Genomic DNA, 20,118 nt, shown 5'->3' on the forward strand with positions numbered 1-20,118 from the left:
TCACAAATAGATCGATCGAATTTCGAGTTGGTTCTACCACAATAGAAAGGCGCACCAGCATGGGATGTCCCCAGGGCTCTGTCCTCGGGCCCTTACTCTGGAACGTGCTCTTCGACGATCTTAGAATTCCGATGCGCTGCTGTTAGTTGAGTCTGACAGCAGGGTGAAGATTGAGAGTGGCGTTGGCGAAGCGCGAGAAGAGCGAGAGTGGCGTTGGTGAAAATCAATTGAGACTTGGGGTAAACTAACTAGACTATCCTTCGCACCTTCCAAGACAGAAGTCATTGTCCTTAAAAAACCGAGACGACTTAAATGCACGCGGTAGCCCACGATCCGCTTTGGAAATACTAGTGTCAAAGTCTGAAAAGTCATCACGTATTTAGGCGTCCAATTAGACACAATGCTAAATTTCGATCAACATGCCAGATCCCAAGTCTACAAGGCTGGGACGGCCTTCCAGAGGGTTGGTCGTATAGCTGGTGATGGATGGGGCTTAAAAGTAAGGGCGTTTAAGATCGCCTATGACGCCATCTTTATGGGGATCGCCGCCTACGCTGCCAGCGTTTGGTTTTCGCGTATCCATATGCCACGTAGGTCAAAATGGAGATTTTATGGTATTTTCAGAGCATAAGCCTGGACATTCCTTAGACGTTGTAGATAATCTGTTAACATAATTTTGAAGCCTTATTATCCTTTATATTTATTTAAACATTTGATGACTGCATAAAGTATTTTTATTACATAACATAGTATTCTTTTAAACCTCTCGATCTAATGTTTTAGAATATAGTCATATTTCAGTACTTACATCCATGTGCAGTGCAAAAATAATCATTTTTTTAAATACCTAGGTGGGGGTTTTAAAAAGTTTTTTTGGGGGCCCGAAATAATTTATTACCTCAGGGCCACTTCAAGCGTAAAGGCGGCCCTGTTTTAGACTCGAAATTTACTTGAGAGCATTTTGAAATTAATTGATTTCGTTTTACGTCTATATTTTTTAATCATGACATATAACACAAATTTATTAAATTATTGCTTAAATCTTATCTACCCGAAATTTATGGCGTACCTACCTACCTACGGAAAATTCGGTTTCCTATCATCCCCAGTATTCATTAGTTTTTGGGTTCCGGGGCCCCACCAATTTGGGGGCCCGGGGTTATAGCCTCATAGCCCAGTGAAACTCCAGTCTGTTGGTGGCTAGCTCATAATGATTAATACAAAAAGCTGCATAATTTTTTTTAAATAAAAATAAATAATTAAGTATGAAATTTTAACATTGCTTTATCAACGTGGTCATAAATCTTCATTAAAATGGCGGAGATTCTCATTTAAATTCGGTGAAAATGATTTTTTTATGTATATTTAAAAAAAATACCATTTAAGAGCGTGTTAAACAATTTGCTTGCGTGAGTCAAGATTTTCTTTATCTATGTACCTACTTGTATTATAAACATGAATTAGGGGTTCTCAAACTTTCTGTTTTCGTAATAATAAAATTAAAGTACCTATGAATGAAGGTTAATTACGTAACCATTTGTATTTTATTTAGTGAATTTCCTATATATTAATATAAACTAATAAATTAGAAGAAATAATAAGAGTTAAGAAAATATTATTAAAATAGATACCTATTGGTAAATGTGCCGCAGAGGTGGACATGAGATTTTACAACTTTCTTTTTAGACCAAACCTAACCTAACCTACCCAAACCTAATATTACCTCGTATAATCTTAGTTTGTGATAATAATGTATCAAAATGTATGAAAATTTCAAATTTTCAATTAACGATTATTGGATCGAAAAGCCGATGCGCCGACAGAAAAGGGTATTTATTATAATTGTCTACATGGAATAAACTGTTTTCGTAAAAAAATATATAAAAGCTCGTGTCCACCTCTGCGGCACAATTACCTAGATATTCTACCTATGGTGGTCGTCGACATGTTTAAAGTTAGTTGGTGATCTTTTTTTATAATCAACCCCTTTAAATACTATGAAATTTAATTACTGTGTACCAGTGGCGCACCCATGGGGGGGGAGGGAGGGGCAAGGGGCCCTGGCACCCCCCAAACATGAAAATTATCACAATGATTTTAAAGATTGAAACTGAAAGTCAATAAACTGTACCTTTGGGCTTAGACAAATAAAAACACGGCAAGAAAATGATTTTAATTCTCCAGCACCCTTTTTAGAAAAATTTCTTAGATTTAATTTCTAACACAAAAATTTCGAAACTCTAATGTCTGGTTTTTTTAGAAACCCAATCCCTAATGGAACTGTCAAAAAATTCTCAGTGCCCACCCGAATTCCGGAGTGGCGTAGGATATGGCTGGGGAGGGCTGATAGGGCTCTGGCCTGGGGGCCCGGCGTGTCGGGTTGACCAGATAAGTGAGATAAACACACATCATAAATTATCTTTAATTGTAAAAAAAGTCGCCTTCGTGGCCATGCACATTTTCAATTATATAATTGTACAATATATTTTTTGATTACTATGTGTCGATACTCGACAGCTCCACTATTAAAGTAGATGTATTAAAAATCGCCAATAATTCACTGTATAAGTACCTTTAATTTTATTTGAACTAAAGCACAATTCGAAAAACGTTAATGTAGTGTTTCACATTGCCTTTAATCTTAGCGGTAGGTAGAGGGCCCGCCAAATATCCTAGCCTGAGGGCCCGTTTCAGGATGTGGGGACCATGGTGTAGGTACGCCGAGTGCAACAGACAAAAGACCGATAAAGGAGAAATTAGGCTGTGAGAAGAAAAAGAGCCTATGGGACTTATTTATATTCTCCTCCTTGGCCCCCCCCCCAATATTAAATCCTGGGTGCGCTGCTGTGTACGATTACATAGTGCAGAGTTCGATATATCTACTATTTTACAGGTGTTATGAAAAAAAATGAGAAATCATTGGACTTGATTGTAAGTAGGTATATGAATTAGGCTGAAAAATAAAATTATTATATTATTATACATATTTATAGGTACTGTTAAAACCACTCTCTTACATCGGTACCCAGTGACGTCCCTAGACAAAATGCCGCCCCATTTTTATGCAGTATTTTTTATCATCCTTGTATGACTCCAATATCTAATAAATGTGTTGTATGGATTGGCACATTATTAACAAAATATATAACATGAAATCTAATTTAAATCTCTACTTCAATCGACAATATTGCGAGTCCACGGTTTCAGATACATTTAAAAATACTCCCGACAACTTTCGAGACTCGCAAGTTACTGGTAAAAATATTTGTATAAATTAATTACGTTAGTATGCAACTACCTATAATTCAAATATAATTCGCAAATCTTCACGCGTCATTGCTGGTCATCAAGGACGTGACGTCCAAGTACAGCGGAAGTAAACTAGACATCGCAACCCCGAAAAAAGTCAAACAGTCCTGTTAAACCTTTCATGTTAATTATTAATACATTTTGTTTCCAACAAGTGAGCTGAACTTTTAAATTGAAAGATTTAAGTTTAGGTACTTACCTATTTCTATATACTTATACCTAATGATTCTTTTGCCGCCCTTCGAGTAACTGCCGCCCCCAAGCGACACTCAATCTGCCTACCCCCACGGGACGTCACTGTCGGTACCCGACACTACATCTTTTATTGATTAATTTTCACATAATAATATTATTGTTTTATCCCGAGATCGAAAATTCAGTCTGATATTGCAATATTATGGTATCTACATCTACAATATAGTATAGGTATATTGGATAATCGAGTTGCGCTACAATGGTCGTCTACATTTGAAAATGAAAACCACGAAACTGTTCAGTGTTTTGGATCTTTCTAATGAAGCGATCCCTCCTAGACACCAAAGGACAACAACACCTAGTAGGTATGTGCTCGTAACAGTTTTGGAGCCTATGCTCGGTGTCCTATTGTATTATGGGTGCAATACGGTCTCGGTTACGTTTCTTTTTGCGTGGGCAGCGTGGTATGACGGCGAACGTGTGACAGAAGCACTGTCATTTGTTCAACTTCTTCCGAGGATGTCGCCGGGAGACGAGAGCGACGTCATGGTCCGCGGACTCGGAATCCGTTCGCTCGTTTGTTGTCTATGGCCAATGGTGGCGGGATTTACCGTCGAATATTTTTTTTTATTAAATTTGAGATGAATGTAGGTAATATCAATAAAAGTTAAATAAGCTTCTACCATCACATTCGAGATATTTTGGAATAGGTTGTAGATATGTACGCAAATGTCTACAGTCTTTTTGCTATGGAAGGTGCAATACAAAATTTTAAAATCGCAAAAGGCATATTGACACCTACCTATAGAAATATTTTTTTAATCGTAGTTTTTAAGGAGAAAGCGCAAACTATCGATATAAGTATATAATTAAACAAAATAAAAAAAATGTAGGTAGGTAGTAACTAGGTACCGAACAAATACATTAAAAAGATATGTATGTACACGACTTATGTATTGTGCTCATATGGAAGAAATTTATAAGAAAACATGACTTTTTAGACTATTTATTATAGTCTACTTAGGTATTTGCTTAATAGCTTAAGCCGGATCTCACATCTGAACTCGCCTCGTCTACCGCAAACCCATAAATCAAACCTTACAAGAACGTCGATCCGGTGTTGCATACGAAGACCGCGCACATCTACGTATAGATATTTGGATGCGACGATCGGTGAGCCGGATAGGAATGACTAATTCGAAGGTGTTCGTATGCGCCCTGGCGTCTTCGAATCGCAGCCTGAGAACCATGCAACAACATGTAGATGTTTTTTCAAACTAAAAAATCGCATTCCACCAATCTGCGGAGCTCCATTTGGCAACGTGTGTTTTGTGAATAACTATGACGTCACATCGACGTATTCGACACGTTGCAGGCGAGGCGAGTTTTGATCTGAGAGCAGGCTCACTATTGTGGCCAGATTTGGATAATGTGAATAAGAGACATTTTCATCTGGCATCTCTGTTGATAACCAATATCTTATAATTTATTATACAAAACGGATCAGTAGCTACCTAACATTTTTATAGAACGGAGGTTTTCGTGTTACCTACCTATTACAAGTTTTATTTTCAAATATGGAACATGGAAATATATATTTTTAAAATAAGATTGGTTGTTTTAAATAATTATTATGTTAGTATGGTAAAAGATTGTGTTGCCCTTTTTTAAAATAAAAATCTGTTTCATGAAAAATAATCAATAGATTTTAACAGTTGAAACTGACGGTTTTGTAAATGTACTTGTAAATTGTACGCATAATTGTAGAATGCAATGTTCTAATTTCAAATGTTCAACAATAACATTATTATATTGATTTCTATCAAATATCAGCTGATAATATGATACTGGGACAACTGGACGCCAGGACAAGTGGACGACGCACTGTCGAATGAAATAACGTTCATCAATGAAATAAAAAAAAAAATAGACGTTTGTTACGGTTAGAACGATAGACTTTACAGAACTTGCAATACCCGCATATCTAGAATTTTAATAAAATATTTTCATTTATATATCAGGAATATGGATTCAATAACTTAACCCGATTACCTTTGTCAGGACAGTCGAACAAAATTTAATCAAACAGATGTACGGTCATCCTAACTCTGACACGCCCCAGAATTCTTGGTCGTTAAAAAAGGTTTGGACCAAATAAGTTTATAACATTCGACAGCAATTCAAGAATGAATTTAGTACCCACCTACATACCTTATGATTGAATTGGTTAATAAAGAAAAGATTATGATACAGTTTTTTTTTATTTCTCAAGTACGTACTTACTATTATTTGTGAATTTACGGTATTGTTCATCTAAATATTCTATTTTTTATGCTTGTAATATTTTATGCAAATTGTTTATATCTCTCAATGCGGCTTTCAAAAGTTAACAAATACCTACAATTCGTTGTACGGGTGCGATTTTTTCTTTCAATGAATCCACAAAAATATTGAAAAAAAAAATAATGAGATATTGCCGAGCCTGTCGATTGACTACGCCACTGGCTGTATACGATTTCGCGCAAAATGTCACCATATATTTTGCATCGAAACGAGTAAAATAAAATACAAAATAGAAACTTTTAATGCACGAACTATTTCTGAACTGATAACATAATAACAATTAACGCATAGAAACTAAAAACATAATAAGAAAACCCATCTCACTGAATTTCTAATGACAGATTGATTCACGAAACAAAGGCCTTTATGATTGTGCTAGCTCAGCGAACCCGGTACTGATAGTCAAGAATATTATTCATTAGTTAGATTTGATTAATCATGGTGCACTTGTCTACTCTCTAACACAATGCTTACGGGCCCTTTTAATTAATTTTGTAATTAACGTGTTAATTTGCATTTGAAAAGCAATTAGCAAAAACACAATTTTGTGCGGCCCGTAAAATAGATTATGTACATGTAAATTGTACGCATAATTGTAGAATGCAATGTTCTAATTTCAAATGTTCAACAATAACATTAATATATTGATTTCTATAAAATATCTGATAATATGATACTGGGACAACTGGACGCCAGGACAAGTGGACGACGCACTGTCGAATGAAATAACGTTCATCAATGAAATAAAAAATTAACGTTTGTTACGATTCGATACAGAAAATAGACGAGGAAGTTTAATAAGTTTATATCTACTACTTGGTTGTTTTGATTTTGCTCTTAATTTTTTTTATTGCGGATTGAGAATAATTGTTATGCCTGACGCTTCATTTGAAAATACATATATTAACTATCTTCTCTTTAGAACTTGAACATAATTTTGCACAATAATATAATAATATAGGTATTAAATATATATATTAAAAGTAGGTACCTATAATACACGAATGTCTATTTATTTTCGAATTTCATTCGATTGCGAAGCGCCCAGTTGTCCCGGCGCCGAATCGTTCTAGACCCGATAATAACGATGTCATTATTATCAGATATTTAATAGATAGGTACTTACGAGCACCTATTAGCTAATCTAGTTTTGAAGCATTCAGAGTTTTATATAAATGTATAGATACGATATGATTGTATTTCTTATGTACCTACTTACCTTACCTCAGTTCTTACATATTTTCTTCTGTATTTCCCTTGCATTCTTTCGACATGAATTTGCACTGAATGCTATATGGCCATCAGTTTTCGATACAACATGAACTGTAATACGGTCAACTGCATACGTGAATTTTTCCGGGTACGGTCTAATTCTAACACAAGGTGGTGATGCTTAGATTAGATCCGATGTATTTATTATATTTTTATTTGAATGCAATGCAGGTCCTACCTACATAATTCCTAACAAAGTTGGCATCAACGTACAAACGTAGGTGTGGTATTTACTAATTTACTAAGTAATGCAAAGCAGAAGGTTTAGAACCCTCTGTTTTTGATGGTTAGGCACCCTCAGAAAAATCGAATAGGCTTGGTTCCGGTAAAATTAAATTATTATTATTAATTAATTTGTCTTTCTATCGACAACTTATTCGTTATTATTCAAATTTTAAACCTAGCCTTTTAAGTGAAAGCAACAGACAAAAGAATAGATTCATACCGAAATAATTACAAGATAAAAATAACTCTTTATGTACAACGTTTTTAAATTTTCTGTACAACCATATAAACTTGACTTGACTAGCTTAAACGATCAAAAAAAAATTGTACTTGACATGTCATATTGATTTCCATAGTAACGCACGTATATATTAATAATTTAGTTGCTAGGACCCGAGACTCCTAGCAACCAATAGTGGTGTCGAAATAACTTTTCATACAAAACAGAATTAACTGAAAATGAATTCAATTCTACTTAAAGATGGCTAAAAGTATTAAAAAATGCATTGGCATCGTGTTCTGATATATTCTAAAAGTTTCAAATGTCGGGAAGTTAGTTAAAAATCGATTGCAAGCTTTGTACCGGACAAAGAACCACCTGACAAATAAGAATGCGAGCTGAGAAAATCGTTGTAAAATATCAATTGCTTCTATTTATTCGTGTAATCATATTTGTTTGCCCTCGTTTGTGTAATCTATTGGAATCTATTGAAGTTGCCCAGGGAGGGAGTCTGATTGGGTCCAGGGCTCGAAATGGATCGGAGCGCACCGGAGTGCCGTTCCGGTAAGTGAAATCGGTAAAATTATCGCTCCGTCTCGTGGAAAAAAATATTTGACCGTCTGCGCTAGATAGGCTATATAAAAAAATCTAACACACTTCTTTTTATAAAATACACATACAATTCGATTTTAGCAAATTGCCGAGTGCTCCGGTTAGTAAACTTTTCCATTCCGAGCGCTGATTGGGTCCAATCGCACTAAGACCGGGGTATTATGTAAGATAAGTACCTACCTAGATAATTTGTTATTAATTACCTACCAAAAGTAAACAATCATACGACGATATAATATATAAGTACCTACCTACCTACATATATTCGTAAAAATAACACATTAAATTGAAATATAAGACCTTTCACGGTGGCTAAACATTCTTCTTTATACACATTTCAACTTAACCCATTCAAAGCTAGCATTTAAAAAAGTTAAATAGAATATATTGTTTATTTTATTAATGCGGATCCCACAGTGTTAAACTGTGTTGGAAAGATTAGGTACTTATAAAATTGTAGTCATTTGGGAGAATACATAAATGGGTGCTTAAGCGGATAAAATTAAAATAAATAGCATATGGTATCGAATTCAAAATTATTTGTATGAAATATGTTCATATTTTAAAAACATGTTAAATGATGCCTTTGTGACTAATCATACGAATTCTAAATTTAATAATGTTCTATATACTTAGAACCATTTAACGGTGAATATGCGTAGATGCGATTTCCTCTAACGTTTAACTACAAGGTTTTTATTAGCTCGTATTCTTGTTTGTCCGATAGTTGTTTGTCCAGTACAAATCTTGCAATCGATTTTTAACTAACTTCCCGACTAGCTAGACATTTGAAACGTTCTTTTAATACTTCTAGCCATCTTTACGCAGAATTGAATTCATTTTCAGTTAATTCTGTTTTGTATGGAAAGTTATTTCAGAAAAATCCGTAAAGGGTAAAAGACTATTATTGGTTGCTAAGGGGGTGGTCCTAGCAACTAAATTATTAATATATACGTGCGTTACTATGGAAATCCAAATGACATTTCAGTATTCTATATTTGTTTGTTTTTTATTTGCTTCATATCAAGTACAAGTTTGAGCATATTAAGCATAATAATTCAACAGACAATTTAAAAATGTTGTATATAAAAAGTTCTTTTTATCTTGTTATTATTATGGTTGCTATTGTCGATTTTACTTACATCAAGCCTGTTGTATCGCTCCTTTCGGTGTGTAACGGATAAGCTGGAGAGACTGGTGGTTTATGGATATGGAAGGAAAATAGAGAGATGGAGAGTACTGGTCGCTCAGAATATGAGTGAATTTCAGGGTTGTCACGATCTTCAGCCACGAGGGAACGACCAAGAAGAAGCGCTATCGCTCGCTCTCTGCCCCTCGCACTGTCTCTTGTTTCGGTCCACAACTATGCGAACCCGTTTTTTAATAATAATAATAACAAACATTATTGCAGGTTGAGGTAGGTTAAAATGTAGTCTCAAATTGTATGAAAAATTATTACGTGCACATACCTATTTTATTATCTTAAGGGGGTACATGCTCAGCGTAGGTCAAAATGGGGCTTTTGTTCTATTTTCAAAGCATGATCCTGGACATACCTTTAACGTTGTAGATAATCTATTTATATAATTTTGAAGCCTTATTATCCTTTATATTTATTTTAAACATTTGATGAGTGCATAAAGTATTTTTATTACATAAAATAGTATTCTTTAAACCACTCGCTCTAATGCTTTAGAATATAGTCATATTTCGGTACATAACTGTGCAGTGGTGTTAAGATTTTTTACATTTATTATTTTTTAAACGCATTTATAAAACCATTAATATATTTCATGATGCGATAATTTTAGTAAAATATTTACGATAAAAAATTATATTGATAATCTCTGTGATCTCAAATTTGACAAGAATTAGGTATTTTATTATTCAAAAAATCGGCAAGATTAACACATTTGAAGATAATTCTAAAGATACTCATTATAAGCTATGTCTTTGACTATTCAAGTGTGATAAACATCCTACGAATAATGATTGCTTTATAATAATTATTGACCTAAGAATAAGGTAGTGTTTTTTTGAAATACGCCATTTCTATTGTCATCCCCCAGTGGTTAAGCTACAACATACGGCCGTAGCCATAAATTGACAAACTAAAATTGAAGTAGGGAGTAAGATCATGTTAACGCGCGTGTTTGAACATGTACCTAACCGAAAAAAAAATCTTTTTTTATTACATAAAAAGTATTTTTATTACATAAAATAGTATTCTTTTAAATCTCTCGCTCTAATGTTTTAGAATTATAGTCATATATCGTGTTTGAACATGTATCTAACCGATTTTTTTTAAACGGTACATGTTCAAACACGCGCGTTAACATCATTTACTCCCTACCTCAATTATAGTTTGTCAATTTATGGCTACGGCCGTATGTTGTAGCTTAATCACTGGGGAATGCCAAAAGAAGTGGCGTATTTCAAAAAATCACTACCTACCTTATTCTTAAGTCAATAATTATTATAAAGCAATCATTATTCGTAGGATGTTTATCACACTTGAATAGTCAAAGACATAGCTTATAATTAGTATCTTTAGAATTATCTTCAAATGTGTTAATCTTGCCTTTTTTTTGAATAATAAAATGCCTAATTCTTGTCAAATTTGGGATCACAGAGATTATCAATATATCTTTTTATCGTAAATATTTTACTAAAATCATCTCGTCATAAATTATACTAATGGTTTTATAAATGCGTTTAAAAATTAATAAATGTAAAAAATCTTAACACCACTGCACAGTTATGTACCGAAATATGACTATATTCTAAAACATTAGAGCGCGAGGTTTAAAAGAATACTATTTTATGTAATAAAAATACTTTATGCAGTCATCAAATGTTTAAAATAAATATAAAGGATAATAAGGCTTCAAAATTATACAAATAGATTATCAACAACGTTTAAGGTATGTCCAGGATCATGCTTTGAAAATAGAAAAAAAGCTCCATTTTGACCCACGCTGAGCACGTCCGCCCCTAAACTGACAAATGCAACAAAAATCTTTAAAAAATACGTCAGTAGGTAGGTATCTAGATAATATCATCTACTGAGGATTGGAGTATTTTTACGAAATCTACTCTCAAACAGCGATGGTTTTAGGTACGTGGAGATCTGAGGCACTGACAATTTTGGAGCCCCCATTTTAAAGTTAAGATGTCGATACCTACTTTTAAACGAAGCGGCCGCATCGTCCGCTTAAGTGGAAACCGTCACTGCGTTCAAAAGTTGTTATGATAGTACATATTCATTTCTTAATTTGCCTCCCCCTCTAAGCAACGCATGGCCTGCCTGCCAGCACGAAACGTCACTGTAATATAATACAGTACAGCTATCGATTTTCTTATTGTGTTATATTATTAATAATGCATCGTAGTATATTATTATACATATCGCACGCTTGGGTTAAATAAACCATAAGACGTACTCCCCCTCACTTAAATGGTCATGCAAGGATGATCCAGCCCATCCATTTCTTGGCGTACTTCTGTCATAGAACAAATTCAGTTGTGTGCCTTACTGTTTATGTGTACAAACGGTACTAGGCTGCTTTATTTATTTCGAAAATATCCACAACAAAACTCTCGCTTGATACCGCATATTTAAGCGTCTAATTCGGCAATACACATTCGAAGAAACGTCATAATATTTTGCCAAATTCTGCAGCAACCTGTTTTAGTGTCAATTTCAAATTTGGAACTTGCTAATAATTAACACAGTTAACACTATTGCTGCATTTTTTACGCAACGCAATAATTTATGGCAGTGTGCTAAAACAATACATAAATTTAAATTAATTATCTGTGGGAAGCTACTTATAAATAATAATAATAATAATATCAACTAAAACAAAATAAAAACTGCATTTGATAATCTTTCAATGAATTTTATATTATTTGGATAAATTTTGGAAAAATAACGTGGCGATGTTAAAACCAATAAAAAGAGGACATTATTTTATGACAATGATTTGGTGGAGTCTTTTAGTTCTACTACACGTGAAAATGGGAAGAAGCCAGGATTATTATCAACAGGTATGTGTTTTATATTGTTTCATATTGTACAGCTGATCTTTTACATATACTGCCTCGTGACGTCGTTAGGCAAAGTATCGCCCTTAAGCAGATTAATTAGAATGCTGTCCCCTCTTATTATTATTAATTTCAAATCGTCTGTAAGTTTGTTAGGCAAATACTGATCGATGCATTTTATTATTTTTTAGACTATCTTAAACACAGAAATGCACAAAAAATCTTATATTTACGTACATGCCTTCTCATGAAAGTTTGAACATTTCGTAAGAAAAGCAAACTTAAAATGCCACTTCCTTTCCTGACTTTAAACTGACAAAATGCAACAAAACTCTTTAAAAATTACGTATGTAGTTACATCTATTATTATCATCTACTGAATATTGAAGTATTTCTTCTAAGCCTACTCTCAAACAGTGGTGGTCTAAGGTACGTGGAGGCCTGTGACAGGCTTGGAGACACCCATGACAAAATTTTAACTGTGCGATAAACTGCCACAACAACATTTATTACAATCTGTATCACAACAATATTCATGTTGTCAGGATTTTTCATCCGTAGAATATTTTTTAAACTTAGATGTCGATACTTTCTAACAAAGCACCGCATCGTCTGTTTTATGAAAAACCTCCGCTGCTTTCGAAAGTTATAATATTTCTTCATTCGCCGCCTTTTATAATGTGCCGGCACTATGCAACGCATGACCTGCCTACCCATTCATGTACTGTCTTTAAATGACGTCACATATAATTATTTTTAACAACGATTTACTGTAATGTTACGTTAATGTTAAAACGAGGAGACCGAACTTTAAGGTGAGATTTGGCTAGTCGCTGTTATTTTCTCTCAATCCTTTTTCATTGTATGTAATATGGACGCTAAGCCGGGAAATTTGTGGCTTTCTAGCTGTGATTGTATAGAAGCATCCTCAAAATTCTTTGGACTAACCGGGTGACAACAATGTTGACATTCTCAATCGAATGAGAAAGGACTGTGAAGTTCTGCGTATCAAATCAAAACCAGAAAACTACAGTACCTACCTCGGCCACATTATGAGAGGGCAAAAGTTCAGCATTTCCCAAACTTGTCATCCAAAGAAAGATCAACGGTAAACGTTGCAGAGGGCGATGCCGCGTTTCATAGCCTAAGAACCTCCATGGTCGGCACGAGTGCAGTTCCATCGAACTATACCGGGTATCAGACAGTGACGAATGGTGGAGGTAGGCTGTTAAGATCCGACATAAGTACTAAACTTTGTCAGACTACAGTGTGTTGATAATGTTTGTAAGTTTTTTTAAATTCAATTAAACCCTGCCTAATTCAAACAATAGTAGATAATAGTCAAAAATATTCATTTTTCTATAAAATATCTAAAATTATACCATTACACCATTCATAATTTTAATTATTTTATAGATAGAAGAATTTTTTTCGATTATAGTTTGGTTAGGTGGGGCTTAATGAATTTTAAAAAAGAACCAAAAGCATCAATCTGTAATATTATGTATTCTTAATTTAACAAAAACAAATAAGTATGACTGAAAAAGTGTGCACTAATTTTGTCGAATCGCCCATAGCATAGCTAAACTTTTGGTTTAGGCAGACTTTAATTGAATTTTACAAACTAACCAGCACAATCTGCAAATAATTGTATTCTTGGTTCAATGAAAACAAATAAGTATGACTGACAAAGTTTAGTGTGCACTATTTATATCGAATCTTAAAAGCCTACATCTACCCCTCACCACTGGTATCAGATGAAAATGCAAATAACGCCCTGATTATAGCCAAAGTCCCCTAGGGGTTGGCTCGATATGAAGCAGAAGGGCTATTCTATTCTATTATGTTTGTTATTATGACGTAAAGGTACGTGATGGTGTTATTAAAAGGCTAGACGAAGAGATAGTTATGCTCATCAAGCATATAATACAAATTTTAAAGCCTTGGTTTTCGTCAACATAGATTAATTTAATTGTGAAGTTAACAAAAAATCTAACCAATTATAATTTTCGACGGAACATGTGATTGCATTACACCATATCCTTGCATTGTGTAGGCTGTTTTGAAATATGAATTAGTAAGTAGGTACATACATCAAAATGTAGTTACATACATACACGTTATAATGATTTCTTGTTCATAATAGGTATGCATATTATTGTTATGTCATGCATATATATTATTGTCATATTAGATTCTGGTTGGATACTAACTACTCAAAATTAATGTATAGGTAGTAAAATTAGTCGCCCCAGCTGTTAATTTTCAACCGTTTACCTTTCCTTTCCGCCACGTTGGAAGTCCCGGGGTAAGAAGATCATGCGTTGCTTAGGAGCGGTACATTACGAAGAGCGGCGAATGACGGTACGAAAATGTACAAATAGCGGTTTTCCACGAAGAAAATGCTGTCGCTTCATTATAAAATACGTACCTATCGAAATCTTAGTTTAAACAATAATCGAAGCATAAATAATCCCGATAACATAATTATTATTATGTCATGTTGTAATGGCGGTTTATCGCATAGACAATTTTTTTTATAACGGTACCTCCAAACCTGTCAGTGACAGTCAGACATCATGTGGGTAAATCACCACTGTTTGAGAGTAGGTTTCATGGAAATCCTCTAATTCTCAGTAGTGTGGTGTCTGAGTAAATTTAAACTTTTTTGGTGTAGGTATTTGTTTCATTTACGGCAGCCGTAAATAAATAATATAATAAGTATGTACTACGTACCTAACGAATTTGTAGATTATTTGAAACTAAAAATGAAACGGAATGACATTCTAACTAAATCTTGTCACTAACAGTCGATATTATAACTGAACAATTAAACAAAAAACAAAAAATACTTACCTATAAAATATTTTCGCATCCCTTTTATACCTAGTAATAAAAAGTAAATATGTACCCAAACAAATCGGCAGCTCTTGAAATCGTTAATTTGTATTAATAATGTTTTCTATTTAAGAATCCTCATATTATAATATAATATATCCACATGTTATGAGAAAAAGTAATGTTAATAGCTGTTATTCTATTCACGAATTAAATGACTTACTTGCCTACCTATTTAAACCATCTTTGAAAAGTAAATGAAATATCTATGACCGCCTTTTCACGCTTCACTTGTCTTTGGCACCAGGAAACAGGAAAGGGATTGGCTATAGCTACGAAGAATGCTCCAAACTTAAACGAAATAATATTTTAACTCTCACTAAAAGATTTATTTTATTCTGCATGTTTCAGACGAGATAAATAATTATAATTAGTGCGCTATTGCGCTACGTAATGTTGAAGAAAGTACGCATTTCACGCGTAAAGACCAGTTTTGTTGATTGTTTTATGTTTGTACATCTTACATGCGCGCTAGATTCTCATAGAGTACCTATCTCTCAGACAGTATTTTAAAATAAGTTCTTCTATATAGTTCGGTGCTTTACCAAAAGTTTGCACCCATGAGTCAAAAATCGTTTTAAAGACGCAAACGGCTTACTTCATGATTTCAAACTATTCGAAAGAAACTCAAACTCATAAAAACTCTGTAGTGACCGTATATAATAATTATTATAGCATTAGCGTGCTTTTCGACGGAGTCAACAGAAAGGAATACGACCACGTAGAGAACAAAGAATAAATCAATAAATGAAACTGCACAACTTTGAACGCAATTCAATTTCAATTCAATTCAATTTATTTAGTTTTTTTAACGTATTGTGGACATTACAAATTATAAGTTTAAGACGTTCACAACATGACATTTAGAAACAAAGATATATAAAACAGTATTACATAAAAAAAGAGATAGATCAGTAGATAAATTAGATAGGTACAAGGAAGTACACCGGATGAGTTAAGCAGACCCTATTTTAAGAATATATAAAACAACGTCCACTTAAACTCATTCTCACGTAGGTGGAATATATCAACACCCGAAGCAATAATAAGCCAACTTAACTTGTCCAAGCATCTGAGTTTCAGCTTCTTAAGCTGTTGGTCGCGGATTCGAATCCACGATGTGTGTTTGGTTTCGATCATAGCATGTAATAAATCGAGCAAGTGATGAACATAAATTTCTCAACAATTTTACCACACAGCTATATACGACTAAGATCTACATAGGATTGTAGTCAATGAAAAAATCTCACCTTATGTGAAAATTAGTTCATTAACCCAGCGTTTCCTAAACTATTCTGCACACATCAATCAGGATCACAATTTGCATAAATTCAAGCACAGTAATAAAAAAATCGTAAAACTTATATTGGAATGTATAATAATGTCATATTAATCACTATTTTATGAAATAACTGGTTATACCATCATTAAATGGTTACTAAAAATTATATGATTATGGAACCTCCGGAATCCTGTAATTTTTAAAGATTCCGGTTCGGGGTTCTCAAGATTTGAAGTTCTAAAATAATTAAAGGATTCTCAAGGTTCCAGGGTTTGGTTCCGGTTCCATTTCCAGCTATACATACGACACATATTTGCTTGTAATTAGGTACTTGGCATTAAAAGACCGGTATTGTGTATCGGAAAATCTAAATTGTCATATTCATAAGATACGAATATATTATAAAGATCATGCCAAAAAATCATCCGTGAGTAAAAGGTTGGACAACGCTGTACTAATCGATAACGTATTAAGCATATGCATATCTTTAGTTACTATGTATTTCCTACGTATACATAATATTTATTTCACATCCTATTGTGGTCTCACGTTTTCAATATTAGTCATATCAAAGTCGAAGTCAATTTACATGAAGTATAATTAATTAATTAATATAGCATTTCACGGGTGAACTTTTTGTGGAATGGTTATTAGTCTTTCGCAGACCACATTGTGGAGTGGACAGTGATGCCAACCGTACTATAATTACAGTACAATACTATAATTTTAATTCTGCGAAAAATGTAAAATACTATAATTTTACGCCAAATATACTAAAATACTATAATTTTAAAGGATTCAAGACGAAAAATGTTCCTGTACTATATATTTTCAGAAATATTATAATTTTTACGCCTTTGTACATCAGCATAGAAAAAGATGGCAACACTGGGAGTGGAGGAAGCGGGTGTTCAGTCACTACTTTTCGGTATTTTACTTTTGTAATATGAAATTGAGCAAATGAGGATTATAACAAAATAATAGCCATCTGTATTGAATAGATAAGAGAGATAATATAAATTGTATATTTCAAAATAATACATAACGTATGTAATAATCTTATTGATTAAAAATTTTACTTTTAGTCAGTGCTTCATTACTGAGAATCGTAGACCTCACTTACGGTTCATAATTGATCAATATTTCCCTCCAGTTGTTCCCAGACTCGACTCAGCGTAGTATTGACATACATTATTATCCTCTCATATTCTTGGTTTAATTCACCTAACTTGCGAGTTCTTCCTTCTACCTCTTTGATCGTTTATATTTTAATGTGAACGGTCGTCAGCTCTGCTCTATCCCTCGAATTGGTTGAGAGTGTATTTTTATTGGTAGGTTTGTTGGTACGCCGTGAGATGAAGAGCGTTCTGAACATGCACCACTAATGCCACGTCTCAAAATCGCCAATCCCTTTCCGATACGCAGCATGTATATAGTTCAAGTTTTCATTGAATAGACTATATGGAAAACACCAAATCTTCCATAAAACAGATGACATTTTCATCACATTCTGTATTACCCTCTACGCCTCTACGTAGATTAAAAAATATAGACATTAGATTCCATTTAAATGTGGGAAGATTTGAGTAAAATGCTATCTTTAGTGACCTACCCTTATTTATGAAATTATTTTTATCATTCAGGACACCCCAATTTTGAAATTTAATATTTTTTACAGATTGTACCTGATGAATTTTGAATTGAAATTGAAATTTATTGGAAAGTCAATGTACCAATAACAGGGCAGTCCGATACTTATGCCCAATGTTATTTTTATGACAATCTAATTATATATATATATATATATATCTCGACCATGTCCGATCCTAATAGGATCATATGGCCCTCCACATAGTGGAGGTTTGTATTAACAGATTTTGTTTTTACGAGAAATGGATGTCAGCCACTTGTTCAACCTATTAGGTCCCTTGCTGTACTTGCTAGACCCAGGATTCGAGTCTGGGACTCGCCAACGCTTAAACCGGGTGGCCATCGTGGTTGTGTATAATATAAACAATATTTATTGTATAAAAAATAAGTACTTATTTACATCACATTTTATTTACAACACATTGGAAAGGATCCGGACACTTCGAGACTGGACTTGGCAACATGGTATATTGTTCAGGACAAAACGAAAGTCGAAACGGAGTAGCTTTTATTGTTACAATTCACATTCACATACAATTCGATCAGTGACAGGATAATAACAATAAAGCTCAACGCCCAGCCATGTTTGCTGAACATTATACAAGTATATGCGCCTACAGCTGCATCAACAGACGAGGATAGCGAAGAATTTTTCAAGGAGCTAAGAAGCACAATCCAAGAAATACCCAAAAGAGAGATCACCGTTGTTCAAGGAGATATGAACGCCAAAGTCGGTAATACCATGAACGACAATCATCTCAGAGAGTTTATCGGTAAATTTGGACATGGCAATCGCAACGCAAGAGGGGAAGATTTTTTACAGTACTGCGTAGAGTATGATCTTGCAATCATGAATACATGGTTCCAACATCACCCTAGGAGATTATATACATGGATCTCACCTGGTGATCGCTATAGAAACCAGATTGATTTCATAACAATAAATAAAAGATGGCGGTCATCAGTGTTTAATGTACAAACCTACCCAGGTGCAGACTGCGGTAGCGATCACCAACTTCTTGTTGCCAATATGAGACTAAAGTTGAAAAAGGCTAAACGATGTGAGAATAATCGACCGTTTATATTTAACGATACTACGACATCACAATTTAGCGAGGAGGTGAATCGTAAAATGGCATCACTATACGTAGACCCCAGCGACAATGTCGAAACAAGATGGAATAAGTTGAAGGAAGCCACCTTATGCGCGATGGAGGAAGTCCAGAAACTCAATAACAGTAAGGAACATCCGAAACGTCGCAAGATCTGGATATCTGATGAAACATGGGAGGCCATACAAACAAGAGCCGATCTTAGAAATAAGGGACTTAATTCTATACAACATGCAAGGTACTCTGAACAAAACAGAGTTGTTCAGCGACTCTGTCGGCGGGACAAGAATCTTTTCCTGAGAAATAAGTGTGAAGACATCGAAACCCATGCTGTCAGAGTAGAAACTCGCGATCTTTTCCAAAAAGTGAAAGAAATCACAGGAGATTTCAAGAAAATGAACTGGGCCATCGACGGCACACTACTCATGGAGTTGGATAGGGTCACAGCAAGGTGGAAAACATATTATGAAGCCCTATACAGAGATACAGAAGAGGATGATGAGGTGGTTGACGTACGTATCGATGAGCAAGAACCTGAAATACTTTTTAGTGAAGTGATAGAGGCGATAAAGAGACTAAAAACCCACAAGTCACCAGGTGGCGATGGCATAGCTGCAGAAGCATTAAAAAAGGTCAATGATGACGGAAAAAGAATCATACATCAATTATGCAACATGATCTGGAAAAGTGGTGTATGGCCCAAGGACTGGACAGAGTCAATTTTGATCCCCCTGCACAAAAAAGGTTCCTCACGTAAATGTGAAAACTATCGAACAATCTCACTTATTCCACATGCAAGTAAGATCTTATTACATATAATCAGCAGGCGTCTGAAGCATTTCATCGACCGACAAATACCCAAGGAACAAGCAGGTTTTGTTATGGGGAAGGGAACTAGAGAGCAAATTCTGAACATCAGACAACTAATTGAAAAATGCAGAGAGTTTAATACC

General features: G+C 34.3%; 1 protein-coding gene across 1 annotated transcript in view; it reads left to right on the top strand.

Annotated features, from left to right (window-relative positions):
* Positions 1-19,185: 19,185 nt before the first annotated feature.
* Positions 19,186-20,118, top strand: part of LOC147074975 (angiotensin-converting enzyme-like) — a 31,760-nt gene continuing 30,827 nt past the window's right edge. The window contains exon 1 of the mRNA XM_085943283.1: positions 19,186-19,797. Coding sequence (XP_085799409.1) covers positions 19,186-19,797 — 612 coding nt within the window. The remainder of the gene's footprint in view (positions 19,798-20,118) is intronic.

Source organism: Rhyacophila brunnea, unplaced genomic scaffold, assembly GCF_057557595.1.
Source record: "Rhyacophila brunnea isolate RB1 unplaced genomic scaffold, BYU_Rbru_1.0 scaffold_15, whole genome shotgun sequence".
Lineage (NCBI taxonomy): Eukaryota > Metazoa > Arthropoda > Insecta > Trichoptera > Rhyacophilidae > Rhyacophila > Rhyacophila brunnea.